Source organism: Cavia porcellus, unplaced genomic scaffold, assembly GCF_034190915.1.
Source record: "Cavia porcellus strain 051 isolate PalLab524CR breed Dunkin Hartley unplaced genomic scaffold, mCavPor4.1 scaffold_29, whole genome shotgun sequence".
In the NCBI taxonomy this organism is placed as follows: Eukaryota; Metazoa; Chordata; class Mammalia; order Rodentia; family Caviidae; genus Cavia; species Cavia porcellus.
The window spans coordinates 6,069,152-6,087,809 of NW_026947512.1; the positions used below are offsets into that span (position 1 = coordinate 6,069,152).

At 35.5% G+C, this 18,658-nt stretch overlaps 1 protein-coding gene across 7 annotated transcripts in view; it reads left to right on the plus strand.

Moving 5' to 3' along the window:
• Positions 1-18,658, plus strand: part of Acbd6 (acyl-CoA binding domain containing 6) — a 194,115-nt gene that overhangs the window by 90,217 nt on the left and 85,240 nt on the right. For 4 of the 7 annotated variants that reach the window (XR_010044450.1, XM_063239865.1, XM_063239862.1 and 1 more), the window contains one exon: positions 11,387-11,476. The exons of the other annotated variants lie outside the window; for them this stretch is intronic. Coding sequence is in view for 3 of the 4 variants with exons in the window: in XM_063239862.1 (XP_063095932.1) it covers positions 11,387-11,476 (90 nt within the window). In the remaining variant the exon portion in view is untranslated. The remainder of the gene's footprint in view (positions 1-11,386; positions 11,477-18,658) is intronic. 7 annotated transcript variants of the gene reach the window in all.

Genomic DNA, 18,658 nt, shown 5'->3' on the forward strand with positions numbered 1-18,658 from the left:
AAACCCATCTATTTTCTTAAGAATAACTCAGTTGGGGGCTGGGGATTTAGCTCAGTGGCATAAGCGCCTGCCTTGCAAGCAGGCAGTCGTGAGTTCAATCCCCGGTACCGATAAAAAAGGAAAAAGACCAAAAAAAAAAAAGAATAACTCAGTTATCCTCCTCTATGGCTGGGTAGAACATTTCATGTGTTCATCTATTCTGCACGTAGAGGCTACTTCCATGATTTAGCTGTTTGTTGTGAGTTAAGCATGGGTATGGCTGTGTCTCCATAATATGATGACTTTAGCTCTTTTACAAAAGATATATAACTGGAACAAAAGGAATTTCTATTTTTAGTAGCTAGAAGAAATTCTATACTGATTTCCAAACTGATTGCACTAGTTTTCACTTCCACCAGCAGTGTCTAAGGGTTCCTTAATTCTTTAGTCCCCTATCCAAGGCACAACTGATAAATTTTTTTCATATTTTATAGGTTATCACTTCACTCTATTGGCTGTTTATTTTGCTGTGCAAAAATTTTCTAATTTAATAGAATTCTATTTTTCAATTCTTGGAATTATTTCTTGGGTAGTTGGGGTTTTGCCTATTCCTGTGTTTTCAAGGGTTTCACTATTTTTTTTTCCCAGCAGGTTCAGTACTTCAGTTTTATGTATCCATTTTTATTTGATTTTAATACATAATTCTTTTGCATGTGAATAACCAGTTTCCCCAGCACCATTTGTTAGAAACTGTCTTTTCTCTAATATATCTTTTTGGCCCTCTGTCAAAAATCAGATGACTGAAGATGCTTGAGATTGTTCCTGTTCATCTATTCTATTACATTGGTCAGTGTGTCTATTTTTGTGCCAGTGCCATACTGCTTTTTATTATTATGTGTTGGTAGCATAACTTAGAAGTCTGTGATTGTAATGCCTCCTACCTTGCTCATATTGCCTAGGCTTGCTTTAGCTACTCTGTATCTCTTCTGATTCCATATAGAATTTATTTTATTTTAATTTTGTTAGTACATGTTTGCAATACAGGATGATTACATTCATCCTAGGAGCCTGTAATGTACATAACACACCTTAATTGTTTCACTTCCCCTTTGCCTCCCTTCCTCCCCTACCAGTTCCCTTCCCAATTGCAAAAGATCTGTTTCTCTATTTTGTACTGTCTACCTTCTATTTTGCTCTTTAATTTATTTATACTTTGGACTCTTTGATACAAGAGAAAGGATGAAGTAGTTAAGCTTGCATGACTGGTTTATTTCACCTCACATTATGGTTTCAAGGTACATCCATTTTCCAAAGAATGACTCAAATTTATTGGTTCCATATAAGTTGTGGAAATTTTTTCTACTTCTGTAAAGAAGCAGATGATTTTTATATATATAGTCATTTGACAATATTAATTCTGCCTATCCAAGAATGCTTTCCATTTTTTAATGACTTCAATCTCTTTTTTTAAAGTAACATAGTTTTTATTACAGAGTTCTTTTACTCCTTAATTAGGTTAATTCCTCAATTTTTTTTTTAAGGCTGTATGAATGGGACTGTTTTCCTGATTTTTTTTCAGTGGGTTCATTCTTGGAGTGTAGAAATACTATTGACTTTTTCTTCCGGGAGAACATGGCAGACAGATAGCAGCAGCTACGGAGGCTCTCTAAGAGACCCAGCTTAGAATCCAGGAATGGTGCGGATTGAGGAATCGTAAGTAAGAGGAGATATACCCTGCTGACCCAAGAATGAACTGGGCTGAGAGAAACCAACTGGGAATGCAATCCTGGTGCTATAACAGGAACAGATAAAGCCTTAGCGTGGAAGCTGGAGCCTGCGCCATTGCTGCGTCTGAATCAGCTCGGCAGGGAGAGAGACGCGTGTGAAAGCTCTGAGAATGGGAATCAGTCAACGGAGTTGAGAGTGGGATGGGCGGGGAGCTGTGCATTGACCTGTGGTGAGTAAGGGAAACTGGGACTCTTCCATGATCTAGGAGGCTCCCAACAGAGGACATCCTGGGACCGGGCAGACATGCCGGAACAGGGCGCTGTAGTGACTTCAGTCACATATCCCCCTCTCAAGCAGGATTGGTGCGCAGTGCCTAGCCTACGTGATGCTGCTGGCTGAGACCCAGTAGGCTAGCACAACCCAGGTCTCGGTGCCTGGAGGTGCACCCTAGCAGTGAAGCCTTCAGTAGGTTGACCTGAAGGGGTGGGCCCCGCATAGGCTGCCTGGTCCGTAACTCCCTGGTGCGCTGCAGTGGGCAGGAACACCTAGCCTGCACAATTCAAACAGACTGTGGCTGACAGGGAAGGAAGCTGGGCCTCCTATATACGCTTGTATATAACGAACAAAGAATATGGGAAGAAGGAGCAACAAGAAAGGCTCCTTGGCCCCCAATCCTGAGAAACAGGCAATAGCAGACACGGCACCAATAGACATAAAGCACTATATCCAGAGCCTCATAGGCGAGTTCAGGAATTAAGTTATTAATGACCTGAAGCAAGACATAAGCAGAATAGTTAGAGAAATACTAAGCACCACCCAAGAAAAAACAGATGGTGGAATGGAAGAACAGAAAAAAAGGGGAGAATTGTTTGATGGACAAAATAGAGAAAACATAGAATACGTGAAGCAGGTTCAAAGAGATTACCAGGAAACTAAAAACTCTATCGAAAACTGGCATAACAGCTTGAAAGAAACTAAGGATAGATTATCTGAACTGGAGGGCAGATTTGTAATATGGGAGCATGAAATGAAAAACTTCTTAAAAATAACAAAGAAACAGACAACAATAATACAAAGACTAGAAGATGATAAGAGGATCTATAACTTAAGAATTAAGAACATAAAGAAGAGGTAGGGAAACAAACAAATGAACTACAAAAGCTACTCGCAGAAATAATCCAGAAGAATTTCCCTAATTTAGCAAATGGTAAAGATACTCAGATGTATGAAGCATACAGGACCCCAGACACTTACAACCCAAACAGAGCTATACTAAGGCATATAATAATCAAAATACCAGAAATCCAGTATAAGAACAGAATATTAAAAGCCGTCAGAGACAAGAAACAGATCACTTACAAGGGAACACCCATCAGAATTACAGCAGACTTCTCGGCACAAACCATCAAATCATGAAGAGCATGGGGGGAAATAATTCAAGCTTTGAAAGATAATAACCTCCATCCAAGATTGATCTATCCTGCACCACTGTCCTTAGAAATTGATGGAAAAACAAGGTGCTTCCAGGATAAAGAGGAACTAGGGAAATATGCAACCACCAGTTCAACTCTACAGAGAATACTGCAGGATATTCTAAAAAAGAAAAATACCAAGATTCCAGAAATAGTGGCAGAGAGGCCACAATGAATGGAGCAGAAAACAAAATGAAGAAGACAAACTAACAACTAATGACAGAAAAAGAGACAGAAATGAGGCAGAGAAGATTGGATGATAGGAACAGCTATTTTGGAGAAAACGACGTCATAATAGGTAATGTTGATTTAATATCATCTTGTTTTGAATTCCCATCAAGCTTTTGTTCTTTTGTCTCCATAGGTCTTAACAGGTTGTATCTTACTGGATTTTATTATATGTGATAGTATAAACAAAAACTTTTATAGACAAGGAGATTATATAGAAACCATTGTTCTTTTTCTGTTAGTTGATTCTAAATACCCTGTAATACTGTCATTCTCTTGAATGGTTTTACATTGTTTTGATATATTTGATGCTACAGTATATGAAGTTATACTCAAAGATTTCAAGGAAAGAGACAATATGGTAACTATTTTTATGTCAGGATTATCTTGTGGTAAAACAGTATTTTGCTTAAATGGTTATGTTTTGATCTGCGCTGTTTTGTTGTTATGCCCTCTTTTATCTCAATCTCCATTTTATTATTTACTTTTTTATTTTTATCCTTTTAATTAAGGGAAAATAAATAAAAATATAGCAGGATATATTATAGTAACCCACTTTGATTTACTATTAACTTGATTTGAAGCCCTGTATTGCTCTCACCATCTTGTTTTGACTGATGTTCCTCTATTCTGTTTTGCTTGATTGTACCAGGTTCGAAAGTTTAGGCAACAGCTGTGAAGATAGTGGGATTCATTATGACGCCCATTCTGGTTGACTATTATCTTCTTTTGAAGACCTGTAATGTTTCCAATGTTTTGGTTTTGTTGGTTTCGTTCTTTACTGTTTTGTTCAATTTTATTATAACTGATGATATAGGCAATTCTATTAGAGATAGCGGGAGGCATTAGGGTAACCATTGTTGATCACCTTGTATTATGTTTTTACAGTATCTATTATGTCCACCCTTTTGATTTGACTGACTCTGTTCTGTTGTGTCACATTTGGTTTTACTCTCTTCCAAAAAAGTATTAAGAACTGTGAGAGTAATAAAACCCAAAATGTGTAATAGTCATTGTACAAAAGAGAGGAAAAGAAAGTGCTCTAAATGGTATAACTGCATGTATATTTAAGTGTATAAGATAGACAATGATATTACTGAGTTTTGTTGGATCATTGAACAGAATTGTTTGCAGTCTCACTGTTTGAATGTCTACTTTATATGCTTTAATTTTGTAACTTGAACAAATATTTCTAAGATGACAATATGTAATCCATTAACTAATGATTTCCTACTGTTTATTTTTTTATCTGAAATTCTGTATAACTTGTACTCTTTTTCTGCTTTTTTTTCTTTTTCTCCTTAAAAAAAAAAAAAAAAGAAATACTATGGACTTTTTAATGCAATTATTTGTATCCTGCCACTTTCCTGAATTTATTAACTCTAAGTCTTTTGGTGAAACTTTTTGAATCCTCTATGTAAAGAAAGGATCATGTCATCTGCAAGGAGGATCTTTGACTTCTTTTCCTATTAATATCCCTCCTTTTTTCTTTCTCTTATCTAATTGCTCTGACTAAAATTTCAAGTATCGTAGTATTTTGAATAGTAGCAGTGAGAGTGGACATTATTGTTCTTGATTTTAGTGGGAATTCTTTCAATTTTTTCATTTATTATGATTTTAGCAATTGTTGATCATAAGTGATTTTTTTATCATTTTAAAGTAAGGTCCTTCTATGTCAATTATTATCTATTGTGTATAAGTACCACATTTTCCAACCGTACTAACCTACTAGAAAAGCAAAAACAAACGGTTTGAGTCAAGTCAGTATGCTGATTGTAAATTTATGCTTTTAATTAAGATTTATAAAATGAAGGGAGAAAAAGTGCATCCTCTTAAAAACTTTTTATATTAGGGTATATGTTATTTTGATTGTATAGCTGATTAACTTAATAGTTTGGGGGAATTTTGTTATTCATTCTAATGACTGAGAAATCCATTACCAACTGTCTATGTATATTTACATTAATGAAGACTATGCTATTTAAAAATCAACCCTGTGGTTGTACTATACATCAGACACTCATATTTAATACAAAATCAGCAGATAGTGAAGTAATTTAAACCTTAGAAGCTTTGGCAACTAATTTTTTGTTTTGTTAAGTTGTAATATATGTGACTTACCATTTTAATCATTTCTAAAATCAGTTTTGTGGCATTAAGAATTTCAGGATATTGTGTAACCACCACCATCATACATCTCCAGAACCTTTTTATCATTCCAAGCTGAAACTCTGACAAAATTTAACACTCTCATTCACTCTTCCCTCAACTACTGGCACCTACCATTTATTTTTATGAGTTTGACTACTTTGCATGTCTTATATAGTAGAATCACACAATGTTTACTGTTTGTTTGCTGATTTATTTCCCTTAAAATTTTCAAGGTCCATCATATGGTTACATGTGTCAAAGTTTTCTTTCTTTTCAAAGCTGAATAATCTGAGATGAAGATATAAATGTATAATTTCATTTCTCATATTAGAGAAACCATGTGATATTTAAGTTTTCACATATAACATTTCACTTAACATTGTGTTCTTGAGTTGTATCCATTTGCCTATAGGATGCCTCAAGTTTATGTTTCTTTATGGCATGGTAGTATTCCATTGTATATAAATACCACATTTTCTTTATGGACATATATGTTGTTTCCAAGCTCTAGTTACTATACCTTGAACTGTTACAAACATGGGTCAAATAATCTATTTTATGCATTTACACACTTTGTTTATTCAGATATCCATTGATGGATACTTGGTTTGCTTTTGTATTTTGACTTTCCTGATCATGGCATACAATTTTTACCAATAATTTATTCTGAAAAAACAAATGTATGTTTTATGTTAAACATTTATATTTATATTTCCACCACTAGATACTACCATAATATTTTACTATACTTGCCAGGGATTTAGCTCAGTGGCATAAGTGCCTTTCTGACAAGTGTGAGGTCATCAGTTTGATCCCCGGTACCAAAAAAAAATTTTATGGCCAGGTATGGTGGCTCATGCCTGTCATCTCAGCACTTGGGATAGGAGGATCTTTGGAAGTTCGAGACCAGCCTGGGCTAGTGAGCTCAAGGCCAGCCTGAACTGCATAGTGAGACTCCAAATCAAAAAAGACAAAAAAAAATTTTTTTTACTGTGCTTGCTTTATTGATATCTATTAATTTCTCTTTCCATCAATCTTATTTTTTATGTATTTCAGAGTACACAAACAACAGTACCCTTCTTTCTAGATTCTTAGGCATGCACATAATTAAGTAAAATTTAAGATTAGTTTTCCTCTAAGATTACTTTTGGGGGGTATTGGGGACTAACATACAGTGAAATTCACAAATCTTAAGTGCACAGTGAATTTTGATAAATGCATATACCTTGTAACTGAAACTTTTATTAAGATATAGCACATTGCCATAACCCCAGAAAGTTTCCTCACGTACCTTCCCAGCCAATCCTTTTCTCCTAACACCAAAAAGGAAACCACTGATCTGATAATCATTTTGTGGGGAGGGAGGGAGGTACTGGGATCAAACTCATGCCTTCATGCTTGCCAGGCAGACACTTGTGCCGCTGAGCTAAATCCCCAGGCCCCTAATACTGTTTACGGTAGAATAGTTTGCTTGTTATAAATCTTTCTGTGAATGGAGTCATACATATACACTGTCCTGTGTGAGGCTTATTTCATTCAGCATAAGGGTATTGTTGTAGAGCTGTATTTCCGTTATAATGCTGAATAATTTTCCATTTTGTGAACACACTGCAACTGATTTGTGTTGTTTCATGATGGATATCTGAGCTTTTTATGGCAAATTTCTAGTGTTATTGCTTTTTTTGCCTATTTTATACAGGATGAAATAGTATCTTTCTAGCTTATTTCTTTAAGTCATTGACATGGCTTAGTAAGTACTCATTAAGGAAGTTTTAAAAGTAGTATATTTAAAAGCCTTGGGGCTGGGGATTTAGCTCAGCAGCATAAGCGCCTGCCTTGCAAGCAGGCAGTCGTGAGTTCGATCCCTGGTACCAATAAAAAGGAAAAAGACAAAATAAATAAATAAAAGCCTTCACATTCTTTGATAATTAATGCCATTTCTTCTTTCTAGATTGTAGACATTGAAAGAGATAAAATATTTCTGGCTTCATTGTTTATTTGTTTACTGATTGATTAGTTTTTATTATACTAGAGAATGATCCCAGGGACTCATGCATATTGGGCAAACACTCTACTACTGAGTAGCATCCCTAGTCCCTGGTTTTATTTTTTAATTTTGGTAAATAAATTACCCCACAAGGAGCCATTGGCTCTTACGCTAGGTAGATCTTGAGATCTTAGACTGTCTCCCAGTCTTCTTCCTCCTCCTTCCTAGCAGCATGAAAGAATAGAAGTTAGGAATAGGGTGGAAGAGATGAAGACTTTATAGGTTATTGGTAGCTGAAATAAGTGCTGACTATAATTATAAATGGAAGCCCAAAGTTTTTCCAGATAGAAGTTAAGGTTGATCCATTTTCAGTATTTTATTTGTTATTAGACAGTACTATGTGTCTTTGATAAAATGGCCAAGTGACAACTCTCTAAAACATAAGTATTTAAATTTAAAATTATTCCAATTTGCCACATGTGTATGCAGTGTGAAAAAATTTGGTTAGCATTTCAGTCAGTTACAGTAGAAGACACATTACCATGAACCCTACTCAAAATACTTTCTCTTGCTTTGAACACACTTATTGCATGGTTCTTGCCACTTTGAAGCAGTTCTGAAAGTCCTTTTTTATATCTTTAGTTGTGCTATTGTGGTTGCCTCCATATCCTGAATTGACTGAAAATATTTACTTTTTATGGTCATTTTGATTTTGGGAAAGAGCCAAAAGTTTTGCAGTGCCAGATCCAGGGAGTTAGGTAGATGAGGACACACCACACGATTTTTCCAAGACTGTCTTTCCATTGGATGATACACAACAGCAGCATTCACCATATTTTTTTATTACACCACATAAAGACACTAACAAAAGAGGACTTCCAGTATTGCTCCCAAAGGTAGCAAGAATGATGGAACAAGTATTTTTCAAAGAAAGCAGGAGCACTCTGAGAGGTATTAACTCTTTTACTATAACAATTTTTAAAATTCAAACATTGACTATATATTTTGAGCATCTTTTGTACATGTGTCTCATCTCCAAAAGTCATAAGGACATCAAAATTCTTTTTATAATAGAATTTATTTCATTAAGTCTTGTGATAGCGAGAAAAAAATTAATTTGTAGAATCCTACATGGTTTAAGAACAAATAACTTGGAATATCAAAGGTGCATTTAAAATATCAAAGACCTACTCTTTGTATTTCCCCAAAGGCATGCAAGTAATACCACTTAATAGGTTAGTTGCTACTCTGCACTTTCAAAGCACTTTAGAGTCATTCATCTGTCTGAGGTAGGACAGTATTAACACCATTGTTTAACAGATGAGAATCCTTCCCCCTTTTTACTATATTTAAAGTCCAGGATTTATTCAGAGCTCTGCATGCAGTGCCTGCAGTCTTCTAGTACCTAATAGATTCATTTTATTACTACCCTCCTCATCTCCTAAATATACCTGGGATATTTGTCCAGAAGGGTTCTAAAAACTAAAAACGAAGAATTGTTACGTGGTTTTGGTTGCAGTATAGCATATATTTAACTTGAAAGTGTGTGAGATACTATAATACAAAATGAAAGCAATATGCATAGAACTAGGTAAACAATTTTTAGATTTAGGTAAAGTATTGAAACAGATACAGCTTTAATATATGTCAAATTCAAGATTTTCCTTCTGGAGGAGAGTTTATGGAATCTAAAATAATTTAATAATTGCATTGTATTGGTCTAAGTAGTTTTGGTTAACAGAGAAAAGCTGTGGATATTTATTACCTGATTTTTGTCATAATTAGTTGTGGAGAGAGCATCTCTGTGAATTACTCAGATTAGTGGTGAATTAGTGGTAATGTCATTACTTGAATAATAATCTTACAAGCATGTATTCAGGAATTTTATAATGTGAAGGAGTAAAAGGTACAGACACTTTTCCGTGCTCATCTTAGTTTAAAAGGAGAGTCTCATGCAGGTAAAAATTCCAAAGCTTGATTTATTTCATCTGTGTTTATTTACAAGTACATTTAATCCTACTCTTGCTTTTGAACTTTTTAATGCTACATAAAATGTTAATCATTATGTGGTCTTAGTGTCGACATCTTTCAGCACTTGTACAAAAAGTCATTGTCAGAGAATTTATTCTAATTCAAGGTTAATTAGTGTACCATTAAAATAATGTGTTACAAAAATTTATTACATCACAGGTCAAAACACATGTTAAAAAGCTTAGTGTAAATGTCTGAGAGCATATCATCCTTCTTGAAACATTTCTGTACTTATGCCATCCTTCTGGAAAATATATCCCAAGTGAAAATCACTACTGAGGTCCAGTCATAGGTGTTTCCCCTAAAGTAAATTTTTGGCACCACATATGGCAAATTTAAAATATAATTCCCATTAACAGTAAAATGTGTTGCATGTCTACTTTCTCATTGAAACAGCAAAGGATTTATATTTTAGCATTAGTTGAAGTAATCTTTTTAGGTCAAACCTAAGGAAAAATCAGAAACCTTTTTGAGAAGTAGAAATTATCTGTATGTCGTATGGTAAAAGTACTAGATACATTAATATTATGTTTCCTACTTAACTATTAGGATGTGTCCATATATCACATATCATTTTAAGTATGTAGTAATTTTTATTAATATTCTAACTTAGTAACTTAAAATAAGAACCTAAAATGATAGAGACTTTGAAATTTTATCTGATTATTTTAATGTAAAAGCCATGAAACAGTTATATGGAACAAGAGAATATTGTATACCTTGATATTTGTTAAAAGAGTTCCATTAAAGCAACCATCCTTGCAAAAGATTTTGGAACTAGTACCTTCGTAGCAACAGTTCAGTATACACTACGGTTCTAGAAATTTGTAACATGGCAAATGCTGCTGTAGTGCTCCAAAATATTTTGTTTTTAAACTGGGTCTTAAGCCGAGCGTGGTGGCTCACATCTGTAATCTCAGCACTTAACAGGCTGAGGCAGGAGGATCGTTGCAAGTTTGAGACCAGTTTAGGCTACAAAGTGAGCTCAAGGCTAGCCAGACTTTGTCTCAAAAACATAAAACTGGGCCTTTAGAAAGATTTCCTTTAAAAAAAAAAGCAAAAAAAAACTTAATGGGCTCCAAGCACAATGTAATAAAACAATTTTGCTACTATAACAAATAGTGAAAATTTACCTACATTTACAAATTTTTGGCACATAGTTAATAGTAACTATGAGACTTTAGAAGACAGGGGTTAAAATTAATGTATCGTATTATATTTAGTTCTTTATTTCCTAACAGTCCTATATTCTGTTTTACAATTGCCTTTCATACTCAACTATTAAATGATAGAACTAATAGATTTTTTCAGCTATTTCAGAGGGTAAAGTTGTAACATTAAGGAACAATGGTTAGTTTTATTTTTTAGAGGATAAAGTTAATTTAGAAATAGTTCATTTAAATTATGATTTCTACCTAGGTTTAAGTATTCTTTTTGCCAATAAGAAAGATTTCTTTTTCCTGAAGTAGTGAACATAATAATTTAAGACAGCTGTATTTTTATAAAGAACTTTAAATTTTGCAAGGCATTTTCCTACAGTTCATTGATTCAGCAATTATTATTGATAATATTGCTGTGGTTATTACCATTATCTCCACCTCACAGATGGTTTAAAGACAGTGCAGTGGCTATAGAAGTAGGACTCAGAGCTTCCAGTTGATTGTCATCTGTTCTTCTTATATAGCTTTTTAATTAATTGTTCCTAGAATAATGAACCTACAATTTTATTTCTCTGTCTTAAAATGTTATATCTTTTGTATGACTCCATAACTGAGTTAGCAAATTAATATTTTTGTGTGTGTGTTTTTAGGGCAGAGCTCTACTCCATTGGGCATGTGACCGAGGCCATAAGGAACTAGTCACAGTTTTGCTACAGTATAAAGCTGATGTTAATTGTCAGGTAAGAGTGATGAAGACAGAGCTTTAAAAAAAAAAAAATGAAGTAAAATTCACATAACAAAATTATGAAAATAATTGTTTGAAAGTGTGCAATTCAGTAGCCTTTAACACTGCTTGGTGTTATAGCATCTTCACTGCTGTATACATAGTTCATAACACTGTCATCACACCAAAAGGAAACTCTACCCCTTTAGTAGTCCTGTCCTATTTTCTCCTAGCCCCAGACTGTGGCAAACACTAATCTGTTTTGCTTTTCTATGGATTTGGATTTGCCTAATCTGGGTGTTTCATATAAATGAAATCATGAAAAGTGTGATCTTTCTTGACTAGCTTTTTTTACTTGAAATGTTTTCAAAGTGTATCTATGTTGTAGCATGTTGCAGTACTTCATTCTTTTTTGTGGCTGACTTACATGGATTCCCCCCAATTTTTTGTCATCAGCTCATGGACAATTGTATTGTTTCCACCTTTTGGTAATTATGAGTAATGCTGCTACAAACCTTCATGTATTTTGTTTGTTTTAGCACCTGTTTTCAGTCTTCTTTATTTGATTCTTTGTGGGAGAGCAGATGCTAACCTTTTGGAGGCAGTTCAAAATGTTTTCTGTGGGCTGGGGATTTGTTTAGCGGCATAAGTGCCTCTCTGGTGAGTGTGAGGTCATCAGTTTGATTCCTGGTACAAAAAAAAAGAATGTTTTCTGGTGAGACACAGCATTTTACATTCCTACCAGCAATAAATGATGCTTCCAATTTCACTACATCTTTCATTTGTTAGTTCTTTTTAAAATAGGCATCCTAGTTTGTGTGAAGTTCTGTGGTTTTAGATTGCCTTTCCTAAGGACTAGTGATATTGAGTATTTTCATATACTCACTAGCTACTTATATATTTTCTTTGGATAAATGCCCATTCAAGTCTTTTGTTCAGTTTTAAAGGATTTTTCTTTTTGTTGTTGAGTTTTAAGAATTCTTGATATTCTAGATACTGACTAGACCTTTATCTAATATATGTTCTATGAATATTTTTCCCTTTTCTGTGTGCCTTCTCTTCGCTTTTTTATTATATCCTTCAAAATACAAATTTTTGATTGTGATGAAATCTCAATTTTTTTCTTTTTTTATGATGTAATATCTAAGAAACCATTGCTATATACAAGGCCATTAAGACCAACCCTTATGTTTTCTTTCTTTTCTATTGTAAGAAAATATACATAATACAAAACTTACTTTTTGAATCATTTTTAAATGTGCAGCTCTGTAGCAATCACATTTTGTGCAATCATCACCATCATCCATCTTGAAAACATTTTTGTCTTCCCAAACTGAAACTTATATACATTAGCACTAGACCCTATTCCCTTTCCCTCAACCCATGGGAACCACCATTGTGCTTTCTATCTGTATGAATTTGACTATTTTAAGGACCTTATTTAAGTGGACTTATAGAATGTTTGTCCCTATTTAACTAGTATAGTTCACTTAACATAATGTTGTAAAGATCCATCCCTGTTTTAGCATGCTTCAGAATTTTTTTCATTTTTTTAAAACCAGATAATATTCTGTTGTATATATTTACTACATTTAATTTATTCAAATATCCATTAATGAACACTTGATTTGCTTTCACCTTTTGGCTATTGTGAATAATACCACTATGAACACAGGCATACAAATGTTTATTCAAGTCCTTGCTTTGACTTCTTTTGATTCTATACATGGAGGTGGAATTGGTAGGTCACATCTTTGTTTAATTGTCTGAAAAGCTGTCATACAGTAATACAAAGCTGCTACACCATTGCCATCAGCAGTACACAATTGTTCCAATTTCTCTATATTCTTTCAACCCTTGTTATTTTCAGCCATTCAGGGATGAATTTAGGTGCCTTTTTATTTTGCTTTCCTGACTAATTGCTCTGAGTAGATTTGTCAGTATGCTGATGCATAGAAATTTGGGTAGGGGACATCCTTGCTTATTCTGAAAGTTTGTTTTTTAATTTAGTGTGTTCGATATAAAATGATGTTCCATTCCACACAAGTCTTCTAGGTCTCATGGCCTGTCTTGTCTTGTATCTTTTCAAGTCTGAATGAAGTTTTCAATTCTGACCATGTCTCAAATTGATTCTATTTTATATCTCTTATTTTGTTCTGAAAATCTGATATCAAACCAAATGGAAGACCCTTTGCACTGAGGAGTTAGAATGCAACTATTTATTATGCTAGTGGGCTGGTGGGACGAAGTTCAAATCACCAGCACTGACTGAGAATAAAACAGAAACTTGGATATACTTATTAAGCAGGAAATACAAAAGCTGACAGCAGATTATCATGTAACTGGTTATGTGAATCAAGTTGTATGTTGTCAGACAGGTTGGTTCCCGGCAGATTAGTCAGAGGGTTGTCTGTCATAAGACAGGAGAAAATAGGGAAGGAGGGAACTGGGGCTGAGGGGTTCGTTGAAACTAAGCATGTGCTTGACTAGTTTATCTCAATTGGACAGTACTTGAAAATAGGTGTCAGACAGTACAGGCAGTCCAGATGGATGTGGTCAAGCTGAGTCGGTCAGACTGTCTCTGGGTTGTAGCTGGTATGGTCAGTTAAGGCTTAGTCTAGTGGACTAACTATGTGGTGGACTGGGTGAGCACATCTTGTCTTAACAGAGCATCAAACTTTTTAACTTTTCTGTCACATTCTCCCCTTTGTTTTTATGGGGAAATTCTTCTTCCTCAGTTTCCTCAGTTGTAAGAAGCTGATAAGAGGGCTTAACTGTAAGGGGAGTTGGCAGTTTATGGCCTTAAAGCATTTAGTCATAAAACAATTCAGAATGTGGATCACATAAGGACCTAGAAGGAGGACTGTCAGGAGAGCCATTAGCGGCCCAAGAATTGTACTTATATAGGAGAGAACAAAAGCAGCCTTCTGATGGGTGTCCAGTCTATTAAAGTTGTGATCTAGAGACTTAAAGTGGACATTGAAATTAACAGGAGAAAAAAAGAAAAAGAAATTAACAGGAGATAAGGAACTAGGAACCAAGCAGAGTAAAAATACCTTAAATCTATAACTTGACAAAACAGATCAAGGTACCTAATACAATAGTTACACCAATGTTGTGGGGCTTCCAATCCTTTGGGGATACAGCCCAGGGTTCTGTAGCAAGTAATAAAATTAGCAAGAGAAGGGAAATTAAAAGGCAAACTGGATAACAGAAACATCAGTCAGTTAGGACAGGTACTCCAGTGTACAGTGTCCATCTAATCTTCAATAATGTGTTGACTCATTAGCATCCTGAATGATGAAAACAAGGCTTTGAGCGCATTGCCTCGTTAAGGTAGTCTTTAGTGGGCTTCTCTCATCAGGATAGGCTTTCAACAATCGTCAGGATTGTCCTTGATCCTAGGGTGATGAATCCAGGACTGGATCTCTGCCATTTTTACTTGTTATGTCTTTTGCAGTGATGATGGCCAAGAGTCAATTTGTTTGTTTCCCCCCTTCAAGAGTAAACAAGAATTGACAGGCAGGGGGCTATTCATAAACAGAAAACCAAGCAGAAGGCCACTCTCAGGCAAAAGAAAGCATCTTTTTAAGCCCAAGCAGGTAAACCAGGCAATGTCAGAAGGAAGCAAGCCCAGGAGAGTGCGTGGGTTTGGGACCATTGGGTAGAAGGTCATGGTGGCCAGATTGAGGGCACAGAGATCTTGTGTTGGCTTTTCAGGCAGAAGAAGTATATTTCGGCAGTTTGACAGTCTATCATCATAGTGATCGGCTATTTTTAAGAGACGACAGGAATCAGATCTGTAACAGGAACTATTACCTGAGCAACTAACAAACTGAAGTATATAGTGACTGGGAGGCATTGTTTGTTTTTCTTAGTGTAGTCACCTTTTTTAGCTTTGGTCTCTAAACTTTAGTTGTTGAACACCCAGAACAGAAAATCAGTGGTATTAGGATTGTAAGAGGCTTAATTATTATAATTTTATCTGAATATTAAGCACTTTGAAATGTAAAGTGTAGCCAAGGGCTGTTATTTCTTATCAATTATGGTTGTCTTAGTAGTTGAGTCCCTGCAAAATGTTAATAGGTAGCAATTATAAAGTTTTACAAAGAAAACCTGAGATCACAATCCACACATAATTTAGTATGCCAATAACATATTTAAATGTCCATCTTAGTATTGAATGAAATAATAACACACAGCATATATGTCATATGTTATTTTTAAAGGTTATTATTTTACTGATAATCTCATGTCGATTTGACTATTTCCCTCATGGGGGTTTTTAGAAGGAACAGCCTGAGCTCCATCAAATTAACAAGGAGCCATATATATTTTTCTTTTTTTTTTTTTTTTTTTGTACTGGAGATCAAACTCATGACCTTGCACTTACAAGGCTAAACCCTAGGCCCATTTTTTTTTTTAAGCTTTCCTTGATGTACATAAACTTTCTAGTCTTGTCATTATCTCTCTTACCTCTTTAGCAGAACAAAACTTTCATCATACAGGATCCTTTTATACCAAAAGTGTATTTCTTACATGTATTGCCTTCTAAATATTTTTTTCTCCCATTTACTATAACTTTCTATAACAAACTTAACTGTAGCTGCTTGGATTTTAAAGTGTCCTTTTTTTCCCTCTCAGATAGTAAACTTGACCTATGGCCAAAGAGACCTCTGAATAACATTAAATCAGTGTTTTTATTTTCAAACAACAGAGTAAAGAACAAGTTAATCCTGCAAACTCAAAACTTTGTAATGTATAAGAAACACTGTTTTTACATAAACTCAAATTAAAAACCAAAAGTATATTTACCAATTAGTTAACATTTGTAATTTGACTTCTTCTATAGAACTTCCTTAGGCTGGTGACATCAAATACAGGCTGGCAGTGGGGCTCCCGAAGCCAGGAGGAGAGCTTGAGCTCAGTCTTGTTGCCTTGCTCGCTTTGAAATGAAAAGTCAATTCTTGTTGTCTCTTCAATCTCAGCATGCACATCGGGGCTCAGTGAAGCTTAGCCATTGGGCCAGCTGGCTTCTCAGGTGTTATGTCTGTCTCCTAAAGAGTAAGTGCCCCGCCTAGCAAGTCCTCAAGGTTTTTAAAGGCACGTATGATTGGAGGGTGAGGTGACATCATAAGTTTATATTTTTCAAGTTATAATCTACTAGTAAAACAAAAGAAGAAAGGCCTGAAGTTATATTACAAGGTCACCAGTTTTACAAAGATAGCTAAGACAGGAGTTTATATAAAAGGGAGTACTATTCTATTATAGGGCATGCAGGGTATGTCCACTTGGTTTTGGCAGACATCCTGGGCAGGCTTTCACTTAAAGCTTGAATTTTCCCTTCTACACTGATTAGAATGCTTTTTTTTTTTTTTCCAATTCCCAGCTGAGTCCAAGTGACCTTGAACTCATGCATTTTATTTCATACATATATATATATATACATACACCTTCACACACAAGCACACAGAAGTTAATACATTCCCACCCTCAAGCCAAGTTCTAACTGGAATAGCAGCTGCAGCTAACTATTCTGACTAGAACAGGAACTAGAGCCAGAACAGGTGTCAGATGTTGAGGAGTGATCGGGCCCTCCATCATCCACAGTGGGGATAGTAACAAGTAGGTAACAAGCAGGTAAACAGGTAAAGTAGCAAGCAGGTAAACAGGTAAATAGGCTAACAGGCTAACTGAGCCCAGCTGTGGGATGTAACCCCGGGCCAGGCCTATCTTATATAGGAGCCTAGTCTGGTCATGTTCCAACTTCTCCAGGGTTTGACAGGGTCTCCATTGTTGTGCCCGGGTCCCTCCCCTACCCTGCCCTTGACTGCCAAGGAGACTCCAAGAAAAGATCCAGCAGCTTTCCTTACATGATCCACATTCCTAACTTTTCCAAGCTTCTGGGGTCTTCACTGTGCCTTTGGCTTCACACTCACAGCTTCACATACTGCCTTCTCAGGGTGGTATGCCTGTCCTTCCAAACCTTCTGAAATTAAGGTGGAATCCTTTTTAAGCCCTTAACTCTTGTATTCTGTATGTATCTAAAACCAGCACCACATAAATAATGCAAAGGTCTACTGCCAGCTGGAGCAGTAGTCAGGCTTTTTTTTTTCTCTAGGCTGTAGGGGTCAAGTGCCTGGACTGCTGGGTACTGAGAATCCAATTCTGAGGAAGAAATTTTCTATATCACCTCCATTCTGGAACATGGTGCTCTGTGACTTTCTCCTCAAAGTAATGTCTTTTGCTTTTGCAGTTTTAAAGCTGGGAGGGGCAGAAACTTGCTCTTTTCTGTGATGCCTTTAAGCCATCTTTTCTATTTTCTTGTTACTTTCCAGCAGTTGAGATTTCCTCAACTCTTGTCTTTGCGGTCCATACTTTTACTGGAACTTCTTTTCTTGCCAAACTCACAGTGTTTTAAATCGTCCTGCTCTTGATTTTAAATCCCCTTTGCTCTTGATTCTCAACATAAATCTGGGTAAAAGCTCCTAACAGTTAACCTTGCCACAGCCTCAACATTAGACTATCTTGAAAGTTCTTCTGCCAGATTAATTAATTCAGCTTCCCTTAATCTCAGTCTCAGGCAAAGTCTCTGGACATGACCAAAATGTAGACAAACTTTTTGCCACGCCATAACACGTGTCATCTGGACTCCAATAGCCAATGCAGTCCTTCTTCCCAGCTGAAACCTCCCTAACCTGGACTCTATTGGCAGAATTTCTATCAGCCTTCTGCTCTTGTGAACTCTAACCACAATCTCCCATACGGAAGAGCCTAAGGCAATCCAGTGCTACTCTTTCAGGCATCATATCCAAACTTTTCCAAACTCTTCCCACAAGCCATTCCCAAAGGTTCTTTTTTTTTTTTTTTTTAATTAAAAAAATTAAGATAAAAGAGAACATAACAACACAGGTCAGAACAGAACAATTTAAGCAACATAGTGTTTCACCACAAGACAATCTGACATAACAGTAACTACCATAGTGTCTCTTTCCTTGAAATACTTGAGTATACCTTGATACACTATAGTATGAAACATAAAAAGAAGTGTAAAATCATTCAAGAGAATAAAAGTATTACAGAGTATTCAGAACCAATTAACAGAAAACAAACAATGGTTACTATATTATCTCCTTATCTATAAAAATTTTGTTTATACTATCACATAATCCAATAAGATACAACATGATAAAAAACG